The following is a 20,044-nucleotide window of genomic DNA, read 5'->3' as shown; positions in this document are numbered from 1 at the left end:
CATACCAAAGATTCTTGCTAAATATAACCAGCTAAAGACTAAAGGAAACAAGTACGCGGGTGTTTTGTTCCAATTTAAACTTAATTACAATTGGGTGAAGGACCAAATTCGAGTGCGCGCGCGGTGTTGATGTGTTTTTGTTTTGTTACATTGCATATTGGTGACACACTGTACACTGTAGTGTGAAAGTTTGTAATGTCACGTTCGGATACACGTTTTTAAAATGCATCTTATGTTCATACGCAATACTCATTATATCTTATACCTTTAAACTAGCAATCCTTGTATTTAACAAACGGCTATAACGATTTCGATGAAATTTGCTACCTATATGGGGGTTTTTTGGGGCGATAAAGGTCTTATCTCTGGGGAAACGCGTATTTTTAAGTTTTTGTGTTGTAAGCAAAGCTCGGTCTCCCAGATATAAGGACATTGTTACACAAACTGACAGTCTCACGGTAAGCTATCGAGAACGTAACTTAGTTTCTATGCATCTCGCTCGTACAAGGATTATTAGAACGATGATTCTGATGTCTAGAACAGAACCAAACGTTAGCGTATATGTCAGTTTAGACTTGGGTTGCCAATCGTACTATATTATATAGTACTATATTTTGGCTCTCTGTACTATATACTTCTGGAAAAATATATCGTATGCTAAAATACTATATTTCCGACTAAACGTATATTACACTCATGTTTAGTATTGTATCTAAAAGTACTACATATATTTTTTTTGAAATGTACTATATTTTTGATGCCTTATTCTGGAAAATACTATATTCCACCAAAACAAAGTTGGCAACCCTAGTTTAGACACTGTCAGTAACTCATCGTATGGGTACAGATCTAACAAACACTTTCTCAACCCGCCATCCAGTTTCTTTTATATTCAGTTATTACTGGAGTCAGTTATGTAACGCTGCCATACATGACCCAAAAAAATTTTATTAAGCTATGAGCATCATCACATCTGATATTTGAGTAATTCTAAGCATTTCTAGCGTGAAGTGGGGGGGAGGGTGGGGTACAAAGACGGCCGCCATCCGTCATCTTTAAAAAAAATCTACTCTGATCCTGGTGGGTACTAGGGCAAGTTTGGTATCATTTTCGTATAAACCAAAGACGTAGAATTCATTGCTGATATTTGTTTTTTCAATTTCATAGTAATTTTACAAGAAAAACGTAAAAAGGTGAAAAATTTGGTTGGAGATTTTTGCTACGCGGAGCCGAAACTACAAAAGATAGAAAGTTGAAATTTGCACACTAGATTACATTTATAAAGTGTACAAGAGATAAGAAGCGATTTTGAGAAATTCAACCCCTAAGGGGGTTAAAAAGGGGATGAAAGTTTGTATGGGGTTCAAGTTTTATTTTAAGCTAGGAATTTGAAACTTCGTAAAACGATATATTATTAAAATACAAGAAAACGAATTTCAGCGTTTTTGAAAATTCATCCCCTAAGGTGGTGAAAAAGGAGTTGAAAGTTTGTATGGATATCAAAAAAATTTTCGAACGCGGGACTTGAATCTTTGTATTTGGGGATATTATTAAAAGACAGGAAAAGTAATTTCAGCGTTTTGTAAAATTCGTCCCCTAACAGGGTTAAAAAGGGGTTGAAAGTTTGAATCCATTACAAATCCGAGTAGACACACATTTCTTATTGGCTCCCAGGCTTGAAATGCTTAGAATTACTCAAGGAACATATGTGATGAAGCTCATAGCTTAATAAAAAATTTTTGGGTCAACTTTATAACTGCTTCCGCTATATAGAAACCGTTATGTTGAATGTTTATGCACCTTCCTGCTCCACCATGACATTTCCCTCAAAATATACAACTTTCAAAATGACGGGACAATTTCTCAGTTCTCTGTTTAGACAGCTGGGAGCCGATTATGTTGTGTATATGTGTATTGTCAAACTGGTGGTAGTATCACTGTCAAACTGGTGGTAGCGGTACAGGAGTCTTTTCATAAGGCTTTTTGCTCGCACTTATTGCGACTCAAGGTCATAACAAAATATCAAAACCATATCACATTATCACATCAGAACCAGCCTCCTGATTACATGCTGTTATTAATAGAGAGTCCAGCCCAGTTACTAAAGAATTATCTTTATTTTAAGATTAGCCTTAGCTTCGCCTACGCCTGGATTCTTGATAATAATGCTCTAAACGAGTTTTTTGTTTAACGTCGAAAATTGTTATGCACATCAGATGTGATGTCTGTTTTTTTTTCTGTATTGTAGAGTTTATAACAATGAAGAAGTAGGAAAAACGGTTAAGCAGCAATGTGTCGATCTGCCATTGTAAGAAGTCAAATATAACCCTTAAGATGTCCGTAACACATTTATTAGGCATAACATTTTACATGACATGAATCCTTGTTAAGGTTCCGTACACAAAGGGTAAAAACGGAACCCGGAAAAAACAAATATTTGTGTCCCTACGTCAATTAGGCATAGGCAAGAGTCAATTAAAAATAGGTAAAATAAATACTCATACAATTGAACGAAACCTCCTTATGTTAACATAAGGGGGGAGGAGGCTTAATCGTCTTAAGAAGATTAAGTAATACAAAACTTTCGCTAAATCACTTTTGTTTCCTCTATTAACCTTTCATCTGTCTAAGCACTGATCAGTGCGCACGAATTAAAATCCTTTGTTTAATACAATAGGTTTAAATCCGTTCGCACTGATCAGGACCCCTATTCGACAAGCGACTTTTGACGTATCGTGTTGATCTCCCGTTGACGTGGGAAAAATCATAAGTTCTCGAATACGTACAATGTCAAAATTTGACATTAGCAATCCACAGTTAGGTGACGACAAAATCAAACCGAACCACCCCGAGTTCAGAGTTGAGTTTTGGTTGTAGGTACCAAATGATATTATCCACAGGTGATTGAATCAACACTTGATAGAATCGACATGCAATAAAATCAACTGTTGATTTGACGTGGATGCGAAATCTGACAGTTGTACATGTCGAATTTGGCCCCAGTGCTTAGACATTAGGGAATGCAAATCGGTTATTTTTTGTATGGAAATAATCGGTTTTTAACCGAAACCGCGGTTATTTCCATACAAAAAATAACCGATTTGCATTCCTTATTAGACATACGAAGGGTTAAATAATACGCAAAAAGCTACTTCAAGTTCAAACAATAAAATCACTGCATTTCTAATAGATGTGTCATTGCGTAAACAACTCATTGATTGCGCATTTAATTATAATCAATCAATCAACGCTAAACATGCTAAGTCGACTGAACATGTCAACATTCGCAGTCTGTTCGAGTCACAGACAAAACATCCTCCAGACTAAGCATAGTCGCGCTTCGCCCTCTACCACGCATACGGTAAAATCACAAAATATTACAAAGGGTAGGGGGGGTCAAAAATAGGCCAAATATGATGACATGATTTCTGGATGAGCCCTAACGTAATTTTTTTTATTTGAATTAAAGTTCGATTTAAACAACTCCATATTCCACATTTTATATTTCTGTAAAATATGACCTATAATATTTATTTATTAATATTTTCTTGTCACCCATAAAAACTCATTCGTTAAAACATCTGCGATCTGCGAAAATCATAAAACAAAATGTACCGGGATAACAGATACTATGGAAAGTCACGTGACTACTTTATTGTTTAAGTTTCGATAAGCGTTTTCTATCAACGACTGTCACTTTGGCTAGGCCCCCTGATCCCGTAAACAACATGCCAATCGCTAACGCTCCGTAGCAACTGTCACAGTCACACTCATGGAAGTGTGATAGAGAGACACAAAGCGATTCGATGGCGAAGCGCAAGCGATTGTCACCTTGGCTAAGTAAGCCGACTGAATCTATATGATGCTAGTATTTGTCGAGGTGATAGCGTGATAAACACAATATCAATCGCGTGATGTTAAAAAGCGACACTTATTTTATCACGTTGATCAAGTTTATCCACAATTCGCCTACAAGTAAGCTTAGAATTAGTTTTAATTTTATTTTATTTTTATGTATACTTTATTGCACAAAAGAATTAACTTAGTTTCAAAAGGCGAACTTAATGCCATGAGGATTTCTCTACCAGTCAACCTTAGGGCAAAGCAGAGAAGATTGTACTGATTGTATTGTGTTGTTGTTTTTCATATTACTCCATACTTTTTCATTTCTAACGCTTACCAAGTCTTGGCGATTTTAGGGAATTCCCCATACTCCCACACACGTAAATATAGTCCAGTTATGACACACACACTTCGAATTGTTTATAATTAATTCCCACTAACGCACAGCACCGTACAAAATACAATCAATTAAGACACCTATTACGTGCAGATTCTATCAAAAATAATAGATTATAATCCGTCTAAATGAAAAAGCTTTTACGGACAATGATGTCTCTTGTGAAGATCGGCTTTTCATTTAGAAACATAAGAATTGTACATGTCATGTGACTTGTACTATAGATTGCCGATGCCAAATATTTGGATACAGGGTACTTGTATAAAAGTAACATAAACACTCTTATGTAATTGTCTGACATACACATGTAGAGATCTTAATTTAGAAGTAAAAATGCAATTTAGACCGTTAGCCGCGCTGAAGACGCCAGTTCGTTTCGTCGGCCTCCACCACTGGAGGGCTTGGTCACTTTTTCTCTAAATAGCATATAAATGACATCTATTTTAGTTTATAAATTTATATATAGTAGTTATGTATTTGCGGCACTTGCGATTGAATCTTTCGGTCCATGGTCGTCAGATACCCAAAAACTAGTCAAAGACATTTCCACCAAACTACTCAGGCTAATTTTGGTTTAGACTTGATCATTTCTATAAGTACCTACCTATAAAAATGCTACAGAATAGTTCAAATAGTAGTGTGACTACTTAGAATTACAAATAAAAATATTTAATAGGTACAATTACTTGATTTATTGTCCAAGTTGAATCAATAGCAATTAATAATCACAATGCTAAGTACTGTATCAACTGCTGTTGAATAGACGGTTAAGTCAAGAATGTCCATTCTCGATCGTAAAAAGATAAAAGCAGCATCGTAACTATCTTCTATTTCGGGACACCGTGACGTCACAAACACGTCACAATCTGCCTTAAATAATCTCAAAACTTTTTTTAAAACAATGTACGTTTTATTTACGACGTCTGCGGCCAATTGTCTAACGATAAAAGCAAAAAAAAGACGATCAAATATTCTAGAGTGCTCCCGTGACGTCACGGCCGCGTCATCATTGCGTAAGAACATTTATTTGGTCGCCATCTTGGAAAGCTTGTCACCGTGTCAGCGTATTTATAGAGCATTTTGGACTGGGTCACCTGAGGGATCAGTACGACCTTTTGGAATAGCTGATATGCGTGCAGATTTAGGGTAACATTCCATTTCCAACGACAGCTGCACTAATGTCAATTTTACTATGGAAATTGACAATGACAGCGACGCGTTCAGTACCGGTAGTGCAGCTGCGGTTAGAAATGGAATGTTACCATTATGTGTTAGATCTGTCGCTATAAGTCTGGCAGATAAATGTGTCAATATATGGCTGGACTTATAGTCTGACAAAAAAGGGTATAAATTAAAAAGTGGCAATACTATAGTGTCGTCCCTTTCAAATCAATCTAAATAAGAAAACGGGACGACACTACAGTATTGCCACTTTTTAATTTCGTCTCTTTTTTTTCAGATTATAGGCACAGATGTGTTTGCATCTCTCACATCATGCATGTCACGGACGTGTCAGCACATCATATAACTATGTGATAAAAAGGTGAAGTCAAGGTTCATCCAGCTTTTAAAACAATAACGATTTTCTATCGTGCTATCTCGGCGTTGAACTTATTTTGTTAAACCAGTTTAATAAAAGCCAGCGCTAAATTTATCAAAAGATCATAGCCCCAACGACATGCAACTTTTTTCATAGAGGCCAAAGGAATTTATAAACGCAGTGTTGCACTTTCTAACATTTTGATTTAAGAGAAAGGCTAGTTTAATCAGTAAACAATACAGAAACTGAAATTGAAATTGTATATTTTTGCAGAATAGGTACGGTTTAGTGTTGTGTTGTGTACAATCGCAGTTTAATGACGGAGAAAATTTTTAATGCACATACATATATTTTTGTCAACTAGAGAACAGCTACACAAGGACACTAATAAAATACAAATGCTTTTACCATTCAATTATATTTATTATCGTTTTCTTTGATATCTGCCGGGCTAGCACAAGATTTGCGCGACAGTATCTCGCGGCGAGATAGACTACCCGTCTTTTTTTCTATGTTGATTAAAGGCCTACCTACTGTGTTTGGTAAAAATTAACAAAATTATCGCGAAATAATTACGAGTTGTTTTTGTTTTCATAAATAAGGATGTCATTATAAAGTTTTGAGTAAATGTAGTCTGTGTGTGTAATTTCCCGGTTATTGCAACAACAAATACTTCGGCCGCTCGGACGGACTCGGGTTGCCGCGGAGAGGTCGCGCGAAAATAAACCGAGACTCAGCGGGCCGGTTTGTGGTCGATGTTGCACTTTACATAGTGGTACTTTACACTTTCCCAGTCTGTAAGAGAAGTACTAGTATTCGACGCTGCACTAGATGCACTGGATTTAGATTTAGATTTATTTATTTCATAATATTAAATTACAATATAAATTATTTTACACTAATCTATACGAATTTATTTTATGATCGTCAAGTAGGGAAATAACAATTGATTATAACTATACAAATGTCAAGCAATACACAATTTAAAATTTAAACTAGTATTCGACATGGAAACTATATGTCAAAGTAATATAGGTTAAATTTGAGCGGCGAAGATTTTTCTGCATTCAAATTTAATCCTTGTCACTGGTAACTAATACACCCCGAATTTGGAACCTGGGAATCGAACTCGTGATATCCACTGAGATATTTACACCGATAAAGGATGACACGCTAGACCGGGCCGGGGCGGGCCGGAGTTTCCAGCGTTTTGATTTCTATGGAAAGCGCCACGCGATCACCGATCAGCCAATATCAATCTTTTTTTGAACTTGCAATATTAAGAATAAAGAGAGAAATAATGAAATTTTAGAAGCCATATTTGATCCATTTGCTGATGTACAGTTAGCGTCAATAGTCGTATGAAACAACGTACTGAAAGTATCTGACAGACTCGGATACTTTCCCAAATAGGGATATACAGTGAAACCTGGTTAATTGGCACCTGGATAAATGGAAAACCTCAATAATTGCAATCAAAAGTCCGGTCCCGGTCCCTTGAGACCAAAAGGCCTCTATAATTGAAATTTTGGAACCTCTATAATTGCAATTTAGATTTTAGTGCTTTTCGTAATTTTGCCTCTATAATTGACCACATCGCAACTTAAGACCTCTTTAATTGACACCGTGCTAAAAAAATCCGTTATTTTTACTCTTGTTTTTACCTCTATTATTGAAACGAGTCTTGCTTATTACCTCTGTAATTGAAATAATGTAGTTGTATACAGCAGAAACAATATTTTAATAGCAATGATCATTTTATTTATACAGTGGAACCTGGATAATTGCAATCTCAAGGGACCGGCCAGTTTTTGTCAATTAACCAGGTTTTTCATTTAAGCAGGTCGTGTCAATTAGCGAGGTTCAAAAAATCGTTGTGTCAATTATAGAGGTTTTCATTAATAGAGGTTGAGTACTGACAAATTTCTTTTATGGAGGTGCAAATAATCATTTAATGTAGATTTACACGCTTACGTTCTAGATTTCTGGTACATATATATATTGCTTCTGTCTATACTTGCACTTTTACACTACATTAATTACCACTTTATTTTTTTATCATTTGGGTTTAAAAAAATCCCTTGAATTGTAGAAGAAAGTTTTATTAGAATGTGAAAAGCATACTTTGTTTTTTAATGATCAAAACTATTTCACCTACTACAGGCTGTGATAGATACCCAATAAATAAATTAAATTCTGGGTGAAGATATAAATAAAATTATAATTGCTATTAAAATATTGTTTCTACTGTCTACAACTACATTATTTCAATTACAGAGGTAATAAGTGAGACTCGTTTCAATAATAGAGGTAAAAACAAGAGCAAAGATAACGGGTTTTTTTTAGCACCGTGTCAATTATAGAGGTCTTAAGTTGCGATGTGGTCAATTACAGAGGCAAAATTACGAAAAGCACTAAAATCTAAATTGCAATTATAGAGGTTCCAAAATTTCAATTATAGAGGCCTTTTGGTCTCAAGGGACCGGGACCGGACTTTTGATTGCAATTATTGAGGTTTTCCATTTATCCAGGTGCCAATTAACCAGGTTTCACTGTATCTCCATCCAGAATTTAATTTATTTATTGGTTATCTATCACAGCCTGTAGTAGGTGAAATAGTTTAGATCAATAAAAAACAAAGTATGCTTTTTACATTCTAATAAAACTTTCTTCTACAATTCAAGGGAATTTTTTAAACCCAAATGATAAGAAAATAAAGTGGTAATTAATGTAGTGTAAAAGTGCAAGTATAGACGGAAGCAATATATAGAATGTAAGCGTGTAAATCTACTTAAAATGGTTATTTGCACCTCCATAAAAGAAATTTGTCAGAACGCAACCTCTATTAATGAAAACCTCTATAATTGACACAACGATTTTTTGAACCTCGTTAATTGACACGACCTGTTTAAACGAAAAACCTGGTTAATTGACAAAAATTGGCCGGTCCCTTGAGATTGCAATTATCCAGGTTCCACTGTATCTCGACAGTTCGCGTGGTGCCCATATTCAGCTGTAGCCTCGCTAGCGCCGCCTGCTGTAGCAGTAGCGCCCGTCGCTCGACCTCGCTCAGCGACAGAAGCAGCGGTGAATATTACCTTCAGCAACAAACAAGTCTTACCTTCAGGTATCTTGATAGTGGTGCCAATGTTCACCTGCTGTAGCCTCGCTAAGGCAGCTTGTTGCAGCGCCCGTCGCTCGACCTCGCTGAGCGTCAGAAGCAGCGGTGAATATTACCTTCAGCAACAGTTGCGATAGTGCGTAACCTTAGTATAAGTATTACCTGTTAGTTCAGTATTATGTCACTACCTGTGAGTTCCTATAATTGGCTTCCTGTATCTAGTACAATTTTTATGTTAATGTCATAGCTGTTGGATCTTCGAATGAATAAAATAAAGCAATAGTCTCACCTTCAGGTATCTTGATAGTGGTGCCAATGTTCAGCTGCTGTAGCCTCGCTAAGGCAGCCTGCTGCAGTGCGCGTCGCTCGACCTCGCTGAGCGTGAGTAGCGAGGTGTCGGTGAGCCGCACCGAGCGCCCTGCGCCGTCGGCCCACGAACAGCTGCCCTGCACATAACGCGCTACGTCATCACACCATCATAAAGATAAAGATAGATAAAAACAGCCCATTATGTTTTTAGTATTACTAAAGGCCTGTGCACACCGGCTGCGTGTGCGTGACGTGCACGTGCGCGTGCGGCGTTGTAGTATACAGATCCTTATGAGAGACGGCACACCGCTTGCACGTCACGCACACGCAAGCCGGTGTGGCTCGGCCTTAACTCTCTTCGAGAATCGTAAAACATAAACATTGAATATATAATTTTACGGTTTAGACTCACTTGTTTTTAGGCACTCGCGCGACATGTTTCGGAGAGCCTAGGTCTCCTTTCTCAAACACTGTACTGTAATGTACTCAGTACGCGATACACGCTGCCGCTGCGTGAACGCTGCTCGCACTGTTAGTGCTTGAGAAAGGAGACCTAGGCTCTCCGAAACATTTGGCGCGAGTGACTAAAAACAAGTGAGTCTAAACCGTAACATTATTCAATGTTAGTATGTCTCACAACAGTTTAAATTCGAACGTAAACATTATACGCTATAGCCATAATATAAAGATTTTTAATAATAAAAACTATGCAACCAATTGACAAATCTCTCCTCACTTCATTAAGGAAGCCCTCAAATAAGCTAACCCACATTAACTGTAGCACAAACTGCGCCATCTCTCACCTTGTATCACTTAAATTAATATTAAAGCTTAGTGCGCTATCCCATCTGTCTGTCACTCGAAGATATCACGCTCGTTGGAGACATTTATCTGTTTGTATTAGCCAGTATTTCAACTTGTAATGATTTTAGCCGAAGTAAATAATAATACGCAATAAAAATACGTGTAGGTAACAAAAAAACCGGGAATAGTTCCACCACCTGGTGGTACTAGTGCTCGACATGCTAATGCCCAATAGATGACACCCTGCTGTCACCTCTATTGACAATGACTTAAGTATCGTAGATATCGGGTGTTATTTAATCTATGTCAGCAGAATATTCCTATTTTGATGAACAAAAATATTATATTTGGTCAGCCGAAATTGATATTTGGTCAGCAACTTATGATAAGCACAAAGTGTCTTGGTGAAATATACCTCTAAAAAAACATGACACTCTTTTATTTCAAATCACGGGAAAAACTTAAGTACGACTATGATTGACATGTTTTGTTTTAAAGCTCTAACGTCGAACGAAAAAATGCAAGACTTTCATAATTCTTGTATGTTTTTTTGTGTTGTTGTTTGTTTTTTGTATCGTATTTTATCACGTGCAGCCATTGGCGTTAATACCAATCATGGAATCACTAAGAATCAAGACTAATTAAAACTACTTGATTAAACGGTCCATTTAGCTAAATATTAAATTAGAAATTTGAATAAATTGTGAACTTGATCTTATACTGCTGCGTACGCGTACTGCCTGCCAGTCTTTAAAAAAATACAAGATCAACCGTCGCAGTAGGCTGATAAATATTTATCATGAATTTATAACGATATATTCGTGATAAATATGTATTAGCCTTGTGCAACGGTCAAGCTTGCATTTGCATTACTATTTTCAGCAGACAAGGACAAGAAACAACTACAAACACGGTTAAGTTCTGTAGGGCTAAGATGGTCGGTTTTTTATAATCTGTCATCATGCCTGTCACGTTCTAACAAGTATGCAAGTGCGAAAGTGACGCATGGCATGACAAGTGATAAAAATGTGACCATGATGCCGCCGCAGTACGGATATCATGGTCGTTCTTGTCTACGTGACAGCGGGATAAAACGGTACCTGTCACTTTCATTCGCGCTCTGTTAAAAAGTGACGGATATTTTGTCACGTGGATAAAGCCATCCATAATAGATCTGCTGGTTTATATTTTTTGTGTAGGATTTTATAAAAATACCCGATTTTATAAATTTTATAAAATCGTAGGTCGCTTAATAACTAATAAGCATCTAAACAAAGTAGTAGTTTGTTTCTAGCAAATTAAGACATGTATCACACGCGCCGTACATTCGTAGATAAAAAATAATAATATTTAATATATAAAAAATAGGCTATTATAATTTAACGCAAAAGCGCAAGCGTATCTTTCTTGGGCTAGTAAGTAACTTTCACATGTGTCACCAAGTGGCTAGTTCAGATCGAATTTATTAAAGCCACCAGAAGAAGGTAAACCTAAAACCGTGTCCTTATATTTTACAATATTATAGTTTATTGTCGCATTCACTTTATTCATTTAAAAACAAATTAAATCATCATCTTATCACACATCAAACTTCTCGCTCCTAGCCGCCTCGGCTCGATTCGGGAAATGAATTAAAGACTCACTAGATATGAAATAGTAAAGATATGTGACGTTCCACTGCAAGGTACCCTATGGCGGCTGGCGCCGCGATTCGGGAAATGAATTAGAGATTCAATAGATATGCAATAGTGAAGATATGTGACGTTCTATGGAAAAAGGTACCTTATGGTGGCAAGCGCTTACGTCGTATAGCGCTGCAATAATATTGAAGCGGCGTTAATAATAGCGTAAGAGCTAACCGCCATAAGGTACCTTTACCCATGGAACGTCACATATATTTACTATATCGCATCTAGTTAATCTCTAACTCATTTCCCGAATCGCGCCGTAAGTTGCATACATTCGTCATTCATTTCTGTTCCCATACTAATACTAAATCAGTTCCCATACTGTTTTTGAATGAATTCTAATTCTGTTTTATGCCAGCCATTATTATTTTTTAACACTACCTGCTTCGCATTGTTTTTAGTATGTTTACACTAGTAATGTTTTATTTCTTATTTATAAGTTTAGTGCCATTGAAAATTAGCGTCGTTGCACTAAGTGCTCCGACACAAGCTCAGTGGTATCCTCTTTGGGACAGCCAATCGCATAAAGGATGACTCACGTTAAGGGAGCCACTGATTAACAGTCCGCCGGACGGTATCGGCCTGTCAGTTGTTCGGAACTGTCAAAATTTTGTTCTAACTGACAGGCCGATACCGTCCGGCGGACTGTTAGTCAGTGGGCCCCTTTAGACCGGGCCGGGTCCGGGCCGGAGCTACCGGCGCTTACTTTTCTATGACATGACGTGACGACAGACCATCACGTGAGGCTTTTAAATAAATTCATTTTCATTTCATTTCGTTTCATTCATTTCATAATTGCCGCACTTTGTCAAAGAGAATTCAATTAAATGTATTAATACGAGTACCAAACTCCCTGGTAATAAGCCTTGGCTGCCCAGTTTAACTTTGCACCGCATATTTGCGATCGCTATTTATAAGGGGCTATTCCTGTCTTCATTAGGGCACGCGTAGGCGCCAGGTAATTCTGTAAGATACTGTGGCCGATTCTGTATACAATGTCATATGATTTTCAACATATTTTGATACGACCTCCTCTATGGAGTCCTGGTACTCTGAAATAAAGATATATTGTATTGTATTGATATGACCTTCAGTTGTGTCATTTCATAGAAAAAAAAATTGGATGAAGGAATATTATTTGTTTCAAGATCTTTTAGAATTTCTTCGAATCTACTCGAAAGTGTCTTAATCCAAGACAAAATGTCACGTATATATTATGAATTTTGGGCCAAGAATATTTACTGCCTTGTATTAAGTAACAAATTATCAATTAAAAATGGACAATTTCTTAACCCAAGTAATACAATTCTTGTCACAAAATTTTTAAATCTTGAATTTTGAGGATTTACCATTCTTGAATTTACCGTTATATCAGTTGAGACATACTTATCTGTTTTTTTTTATGCAGGCATCTCACGTGCACCTATAAATACTGTTAAGACGCATCAATCAGCGTCGCTCGGCGGATCACAATTCAACATCGTATCAAAATCAAATGATTAAAACGGAATCAGCCCCTGTTTGCCTCTGGGTTGAGACATATGCGAGTGTTCACCGACAGTTTATCACACCTGTCCAACGTACCTACGTCAGATGATTAACTACACGTTAAACTTTAAAGCGTTTCAATTATCTGCCTCTACCGCCAGCAATTTTTGATCGAGCGTGCTCGTGTCGCCACCGACAGTAATTGTACCACGCGGAGTAAGGTTGGCATAGTTACGGGAGTTATAAATGTGCTGTAAAAACCAAATCAGATCTTTGTCTTATTTATCAGACTTTGGCGAAATGAGCTGGATATGTAATGTCTTATATATCAGACTCTGCATGGCGGTTAAAGGGTTAACTGAGGTGGTTCGTAAGTTATTATAGTTTGGTAGAAAATGTTAAGACGAAACGGGTGCTGAGCTAAAAGTCAATTTTGAGATTTCAAGCTGAATATACCCGTCGCTCTGACGGGGCGTAACCGCGGCGTGAGAGACTGTATTTGTATGTGTAATGCACGCACACAGACGCGTGCGGTCCGCCCGTACTCGCGCTGGCGCGCACCTCACTGATTGCAATTTGCATTGCCACTTTTTGTTACTGCTACTACTAAGTAGGGTAATTCGCCAGTAACTGGCCACTTTTAATAACTGGCCGCCCTAAACTAAAAATGAATCCTATTCACCTATAAACAGAATTCATTTTAGTATAAGGTTTCAATAACTTCAATAACTGGCCACTTTATACTAAAATTAATTCTATTTATAGGTGAATATAATTCATTTTTGGTTTGGGGTGACCACTGACGAATTACCCTATTGCGATTGAACTTTTTTACTTACCCGGCTTACGTTTACGGAACTCGATATCGAATAGGGTAATTCGCCAGTAAGTCCAGTAACTGGCCGCCCTAAACTAAAAAAGAATTCTATTCACCTCTATACAGAATTCATTTTAGTAGGTATAAGGTTTCAATAACTGGCCACCTTATACTAAAATGAATTCTATTTATAGGTGAATAGATTTGATTTTTGGTTTGGCGTGGCCAGTTACTAATAGTGGCCTGTTACTGGCGAATTACCCTATTTATGTACTTAGTGGTTAATACTAGGTATCAAGTAAGTATTTTTTTTTTCAATAATGCTCAGAAACGAAGTATAGACATGACAAATATAAATATTAACGTCTTTGTAAGGCAGGATTGGACATTCTATAGAGTAAGAGTAAGTGTATGAAACAACCAATTCAGCTAGGACTAGGGAATGCTATCTAGATCTCGCAATTTCGAGATCTCGCTAGATCTCGCACGTATTTTCGAAATTTTACCTAGTTGACAGAAAATCTCGATATATGCAATCTCGGTCGAGATCTCGATTAATATATTCGAGATCTCGAACAAGACTGAAAGTGAAATACTTTGTTTTAAGTAATATATGACCTTAGATTCATGTTGTTCAGGCAGTGCTATTATGTGTCCGGCTTTAGCTCTATTATTGTTACGCAGTTTCTAAGTAAAGGTAAATAGTGGTTTAACATCGATAGCATTTCAGAGAAGTAAAGTAAAAATTAAAATTGATTTTATGTTAAACATTTAATTTGTTGTTGTTATTTTCAAAATATAACATGAGGTACCTTAAATAAGTAGTATGTCGGCGGCATACTCGTATCGTAAAATCGTAATCCTTGGCGTATCATGAAACGCCACCATTTCCTGATCTAATATTAACCCAGGCATATCACGATCTTCCTTATGAAAGAGACGGCAGATCCACCAGAGCAATGCATTCTTTGATATTCCTTGCTTCATAGCGGGCGCATTGTAAAATAATTGATCGAGAAATCATATACATATTTTCAATGATTTTTTAAATGACTACAGTTATGACTACGGTTATTAGAAACCAATTATAGTATGTTTAATATTCTTTCTAATGGTATGCATCACCAATTGATCAGTAAAATAGAACCCGAGAAATAATTAATGATCAGTTGAGGTCGGTCGCCCGCCATTTACGTGACGGAACAAAATTCATCATTACTTTGTTATATGTATGATATCATACATCAATAAAACTTATGTTTTTGGAAAGCTAATGAAATTTTTCGTATATTTTATAATAACATTAATTGCGGTAAAGTTATAATTTATTGAGTTAGACGCATGTTTTGTCAGTACTTATGCCATCCATGCACGGTAAAAAATCATATATCTATCTATACATATAATAAAGCTGTAGAGGGTCGAAAGTCTGTACATGGAAGATATTTGAAAAAAAATTGGCTGGGGATACTTAGAATCGATAACAGAACACGTTCCAAAAGTTTTTAGAATTTTTGTCTGTTTGTCTGTTTATCTGTTTGTCTGTTTATTTGAACGCGCATCACGTGAAAACGGCTGAACGGATTTTGATGCAAACTTTACTAATCTATCGAGAAAATCTCCGGCCAGGTTATAGGCTATAAAAATTCAACCCTTAAAAGGGGGGGTAGCCACAACACTCGCTTGATTCAAGTTTGCCCCTGAATCTTATGGCGCTACTTAGGAAGGAGGGGCAAACTTTTTTCAAATATGTGCTACCACTATTGAGTACCCTGGTAAACTAACAGATGGCGCTGAATTTAATACGTAGTGACATGAATAGCCACCGAGGAAGGTTTTTGTCAAATTAACTCTAAGTTTAGATGAGGGGGTACGGACATCAACAAATTTAATTGAATAATAATTATGTCGATATAATAATATACAACAAAATTAAACGACAGTAAATTAATTACCCCTCATTGCACAGTGACATCTTTTTCACGACTACCCAAAAAAAGTGAGAGAGAGTGTATTGTGTTTATTTATTTATCTGGGTTTCACTCTCTCTCTCACTCTTTTGACTGACCCATCTGTCATCTGAAAACTGTCCCATCCCTTCTTTGTATGAAATCCTGGATTCGCGCCTGGTTGGGACTAAAAGTAAAATTGCGTTTTTTATATCGAAAAATTTTGGCGCATTACTCTGTTGCAACGTTACTGTCAATTTTCGTCATAAAATGATGTGACCGATTTCCATACTAAAAGTAAAAATGTACAACTGTCTATCATATTGCGTTTTTATATCGAAAAATTTTCGCGCTCGCTTCGCTCGCGTTTTCAATCACTTTCTAAGATATGATAAAGGTGACGTTCGGGTGGCGACTGCAGCAGCATTACTCTGTTGCAACGTTATTGTCAATTTTCGTCATAAGGAGCATTCCACGAGCTGTCCCGTACAAACGCATTTCATTTCGTATATTAGAACTTTTTTTTCGGCGTTTAAAGCCGACAATTATTTTTCTGGTCATATTTTTGACCAATTGTTACAGAAATAGAAACTCATGTACCTGCAAATCTTCAGAAAACTCGCGTTTGTACGGAACAACGGTAGATAATTTCATGGAATGCTTCATAAAATGATGTGACTGATTTCCATACTAAAAGTAAAAATGTACAACTGTCTATCAAATTGCGTTTTTATATCGAAAAATTTTCGCGCTCGCTTCGCTCGCGTTTTCAGTTACATTCTAACCTAAGATATGATAAAGGTGACATTCGGGTGCCACCTGCAGCAGCATTAGGTACTCTGTTGAAACATTACTGCTGCGGCACTGTCAATTTTCGAGATATAATAATGTGACTGATTTCCATTCTCAGCTGTAATGCGGCAATGAACTTCACTCAATTTACCAAAAAAAATTATTTAATCTTAATGACCCTAGGGAGAGGGGACACCATGGTCTACAAATGCTTAGGGCATTAAAATATCTTTATACGGCACTGCTTCGGACTTAACCCGACGTACGTGGCGCGCTGCACGCGGTCCAAAGCCAGGCGACTTCGACTTTCTCATACTAAAAGAGACGTACGTGACACGCTGTATGATTACCAAACCCGACTCATACTCAAAGAGTCGGGCGTAGACCGATGTACTTAATTGACACACTGTGCGTGTTCCAAAGCCGGGCGCCTTCGGCGCCCTCATACTAAAAGTCAGGCGTAGACCGACGTACGTGACACGCTGTACGCATTCCAAAGCCGGGCGCCTCCGGCGCCCTCATACTCAGAGCGTCGGGCGTAACGTACGCGTTTCAAAGCTGGGCGTCTTCGGCGCCCTCATACTAAAAGAGTCGGGCGTAGACCGACGTACGTGACACGCTGTACGCTTGCCAAAGCTGGGCGCCGAAGGCACCCTCATACTCAAAGCGTCGAGCTACGCCCGACGCACGTGGTACGCTGTACGCGTTCCAAAGCCGGGCGCCTTCGGCGCCCTCATACTAAAAGTGTCGGGCGTAGACCGACGTACGTAATACGCTGTACGCGTTCCAAAGCCGGGCGCCTCCCTCATACTCAAAGTGTCGGGCGTAGACCGACGTACGTGACACGCTGTACGCTTGCCAAAGTTGGGAGCCGAAGGCACCCTCATACTCAAAGCAAAGCAAAGCTAGGCGACTTCGACTTTCTCATACTAAAAAAGTCGGGCGTAGTCGGACTACTACAAATCGCGCTCTAAAAAGTATGAAACAATAAGAATTATTTTAAGATTTCTTAAAATAATTCTTATTGTTTCATACTATATCATGCAGGAAATTATAAATGTTATAATTTTTTGAATAAAAAAATACAGTGTAATGTAATTTACTATTTTTTATATATTTAGCAGCTTACTGACACAAACCGAATCCCACGCGGGCGGAGCCGCGGGCACAGCTAGTTTTAAATATTTTGTAAATGACTACAGTCATGATTACGGTTATTATAAAACAATAATTGCACGTTTAATACTCTTTCAAACGACATCTCACACGAACCGATCGGTCCCATAGGACTAAAGACGTGAACAAATATCAATGCTGGTCGGCCGCCCACTGTTTCCTTCCTTTTTTTCGACACGTCCCCCCCCTCCATAAAATAAAAACCGGTTTATTCATATTCTGGAGACCATGAGGAACACGTCCATACCAGTTTTAGGTATTTAGAAGAGATGTCGACGAAAATCGTGAAGGAGACGACTTTTGTTTAATTTGCCTATAGACTATAGGAATATCAGAATATCACACCTTGAGGTTTGCGCAAAATGGCTGGTGTTCGCTAGGCAGATCATGAAATGTCGGTGTTTCATTATATTCCTAGGAATATCTCGATACGCCCGATTTTACGATGTCTATATCTATGGAATTCTTAGAGATAATTGATTAAAATAACACATTATTAGTTACTTTGTCAAATTCGATCTCGTCGAGATATTAATCTCGATCCCGAAAATCTGACTGTCGAGATCTCGAAACACCCAATCTCGATTCGGATTTTTCGTGCGAGATCTCGAATCGCGCCATACTTGGTGCGAGATTGCATTCCCTAGCTAGGACCTTAAATTGCTCGACAATTACGGAGCGTGACTGTACCTAAAAATTTTGTAAACCCATAACCATGCAATAAAATATTTTTGATTTTGATTTCTAATTTGAAATATTAGAATCAAAAAGTTCAAAATAGATTGTACCTATGTAACTACAAAAATGTGTTCCCTCTCAACGCAAAACCCCTTGTGTCTTAGGAGGATCTAGATATTTTCACACAAGACGGTTTATCGATAACTTCTTACATCACTAGATTATCGACATTAAATGTCGACTATTGCCCATCACTTTTCTGGCTGTGTATGTATTTAGAAACTTGACTCCGCCCCTAAAATTAGTGCGATAGGGACAACTGCAGCTGAGGCGAAAAATCCTGCGTAAAAATGACAAAAATCGAGGTTTCGTACTCCTCTTTTTCCTCCTCCAAAACTTAACCAATCGTAACCAAATTTGGAAATCTAAATGATTATGAAATTATCTGTGTCGGACCGTTTTGCTTTTTTGGCTAATTGATATCAATTTTGAATACCACGCCTCTCATTGCGGCATAGTCAATCAGGCCATTTTGGCCATTTTTGAAGGGCTCTAGCGCCTTAAAAAACAAAAATATCAAAAAAAGCAAAACGGTCCGACACAGATATTGACAATATTAATCTGTGTTGAAAAAATCATTGCTCTAGCTTCAAAAACCACGGAGGAAAACGAGGACTACGTTTGTATGGAGAAATGACCACTCCTGTTGGCTCTTAAGGGAAAATGTATTATATAAACGAAGTCCATCTTTTAAATTTTAATTCTAACAAAACTGACTTTAAAGACGGATCAACCTAGCATTTCCTCGATTGCATGCTAATAGGCGAGGGTGAAACCCGATAAAGGATGACTCACGTTAGACCGGGCCGAGTCCGGGCCGGAGCATCCGGCGCTTACTTTTGTATGACATGACAGGCGAGGTAGTAGCAAGTTAAATAAAAGCTTGTACAAACAGCAAAACTCTTAACTGTCCATCGGTAGACCTTATTACAAAAGGCATAAGGTCCATGGACAGTTAACAGTGTGGGCGATGGCACAGAATAAATAATAGTACTAAGTACAGAAGACTCACTCTCTAACAAAACGCGTCTGTTACGATCAGCACAGATATGGCCGCTAGGTGGCGGCAGCGCCACGCGCGGCTTATGGTAAACCTCAAAATTGGGGCCGAACGGATGTTCTTTTAGCTACCTGTAGCAAAGCGACGAAATCGCGGAGTGAGACACGCCTGGCGATGGTAACATACCAATTCTGACACTTAAGCCATAAAAATTACAACCAGCAAATAGAATACACGTTAAACATATTGAAGGAACACGCTACATCGCCGGCGGATGATCATCGCGCGCATATTTCATGTTTCTGGCCCGACGTTTGCGTTATAAATTTAAACTATAAGTTTGCGTAAATATTTTGCTGGCGGCCGCTGAGTGTTATGATTT

At 37.8% G+C, this 20,044-nt stretch overlaps 2 protein-coding genes across 2 annotated transcripts in view; both read right to left on the bottom strand.

The window, feature by feature from the left end:
- LOC134670636 (uncharacterized) overlaps nucleotides 1-20,044 on the bottom strand; it is a 96,759-nt gene that overhangs the window by 66,969 nt on the left and 9,746 nt on the right. The window contains exon 2 of the mRNA XM_063528445.1: nucleotides 9,191-9,347. Coding sequence (XP_063384515.1) covers nucleotides 9,191-9,347 — 157 coding nt within the window. The remainder of the gene's footprint in view (nucleotides 1-9,190; nucleotides 9,348-20,044) is intronic.
- The window catches only part of LOC134670662 (protein YIPF2), a 211,095-nt gene continuing 210,026 nt past the window's right edge, over nucleotides 18,976-20,044 (bottom strand). The window contains exon 5 of the transcript XR_010099104.1: nucleotides 18,976-18,987. The gene's annotated coding sequence lies outside the window, so the exon portion shown is untranslated. The remainder of the gene's footprint in view (nucleotides 18,988-20,044) is intronic.

This window comes from Cydia fagiglandana, chromosome 14, assembly GCF_963556715.1.
Source record: "Cydia fagiglandana chromosome 14, ilCydFagi1.1, whole genome shotgun sequence".
Classification (NCBI taxonomy): Eukaryota; Metazoa; Arthropoda; class Insecta; order Lepidoptera; family Tortricidae; genus Cydia; species Cydia fagiglandana.
The sequence above is the reverse complement of the archived record's forward strand: the minus strand, read 5'-3'. Positions and strand labels throughout refer to the sequence as shown.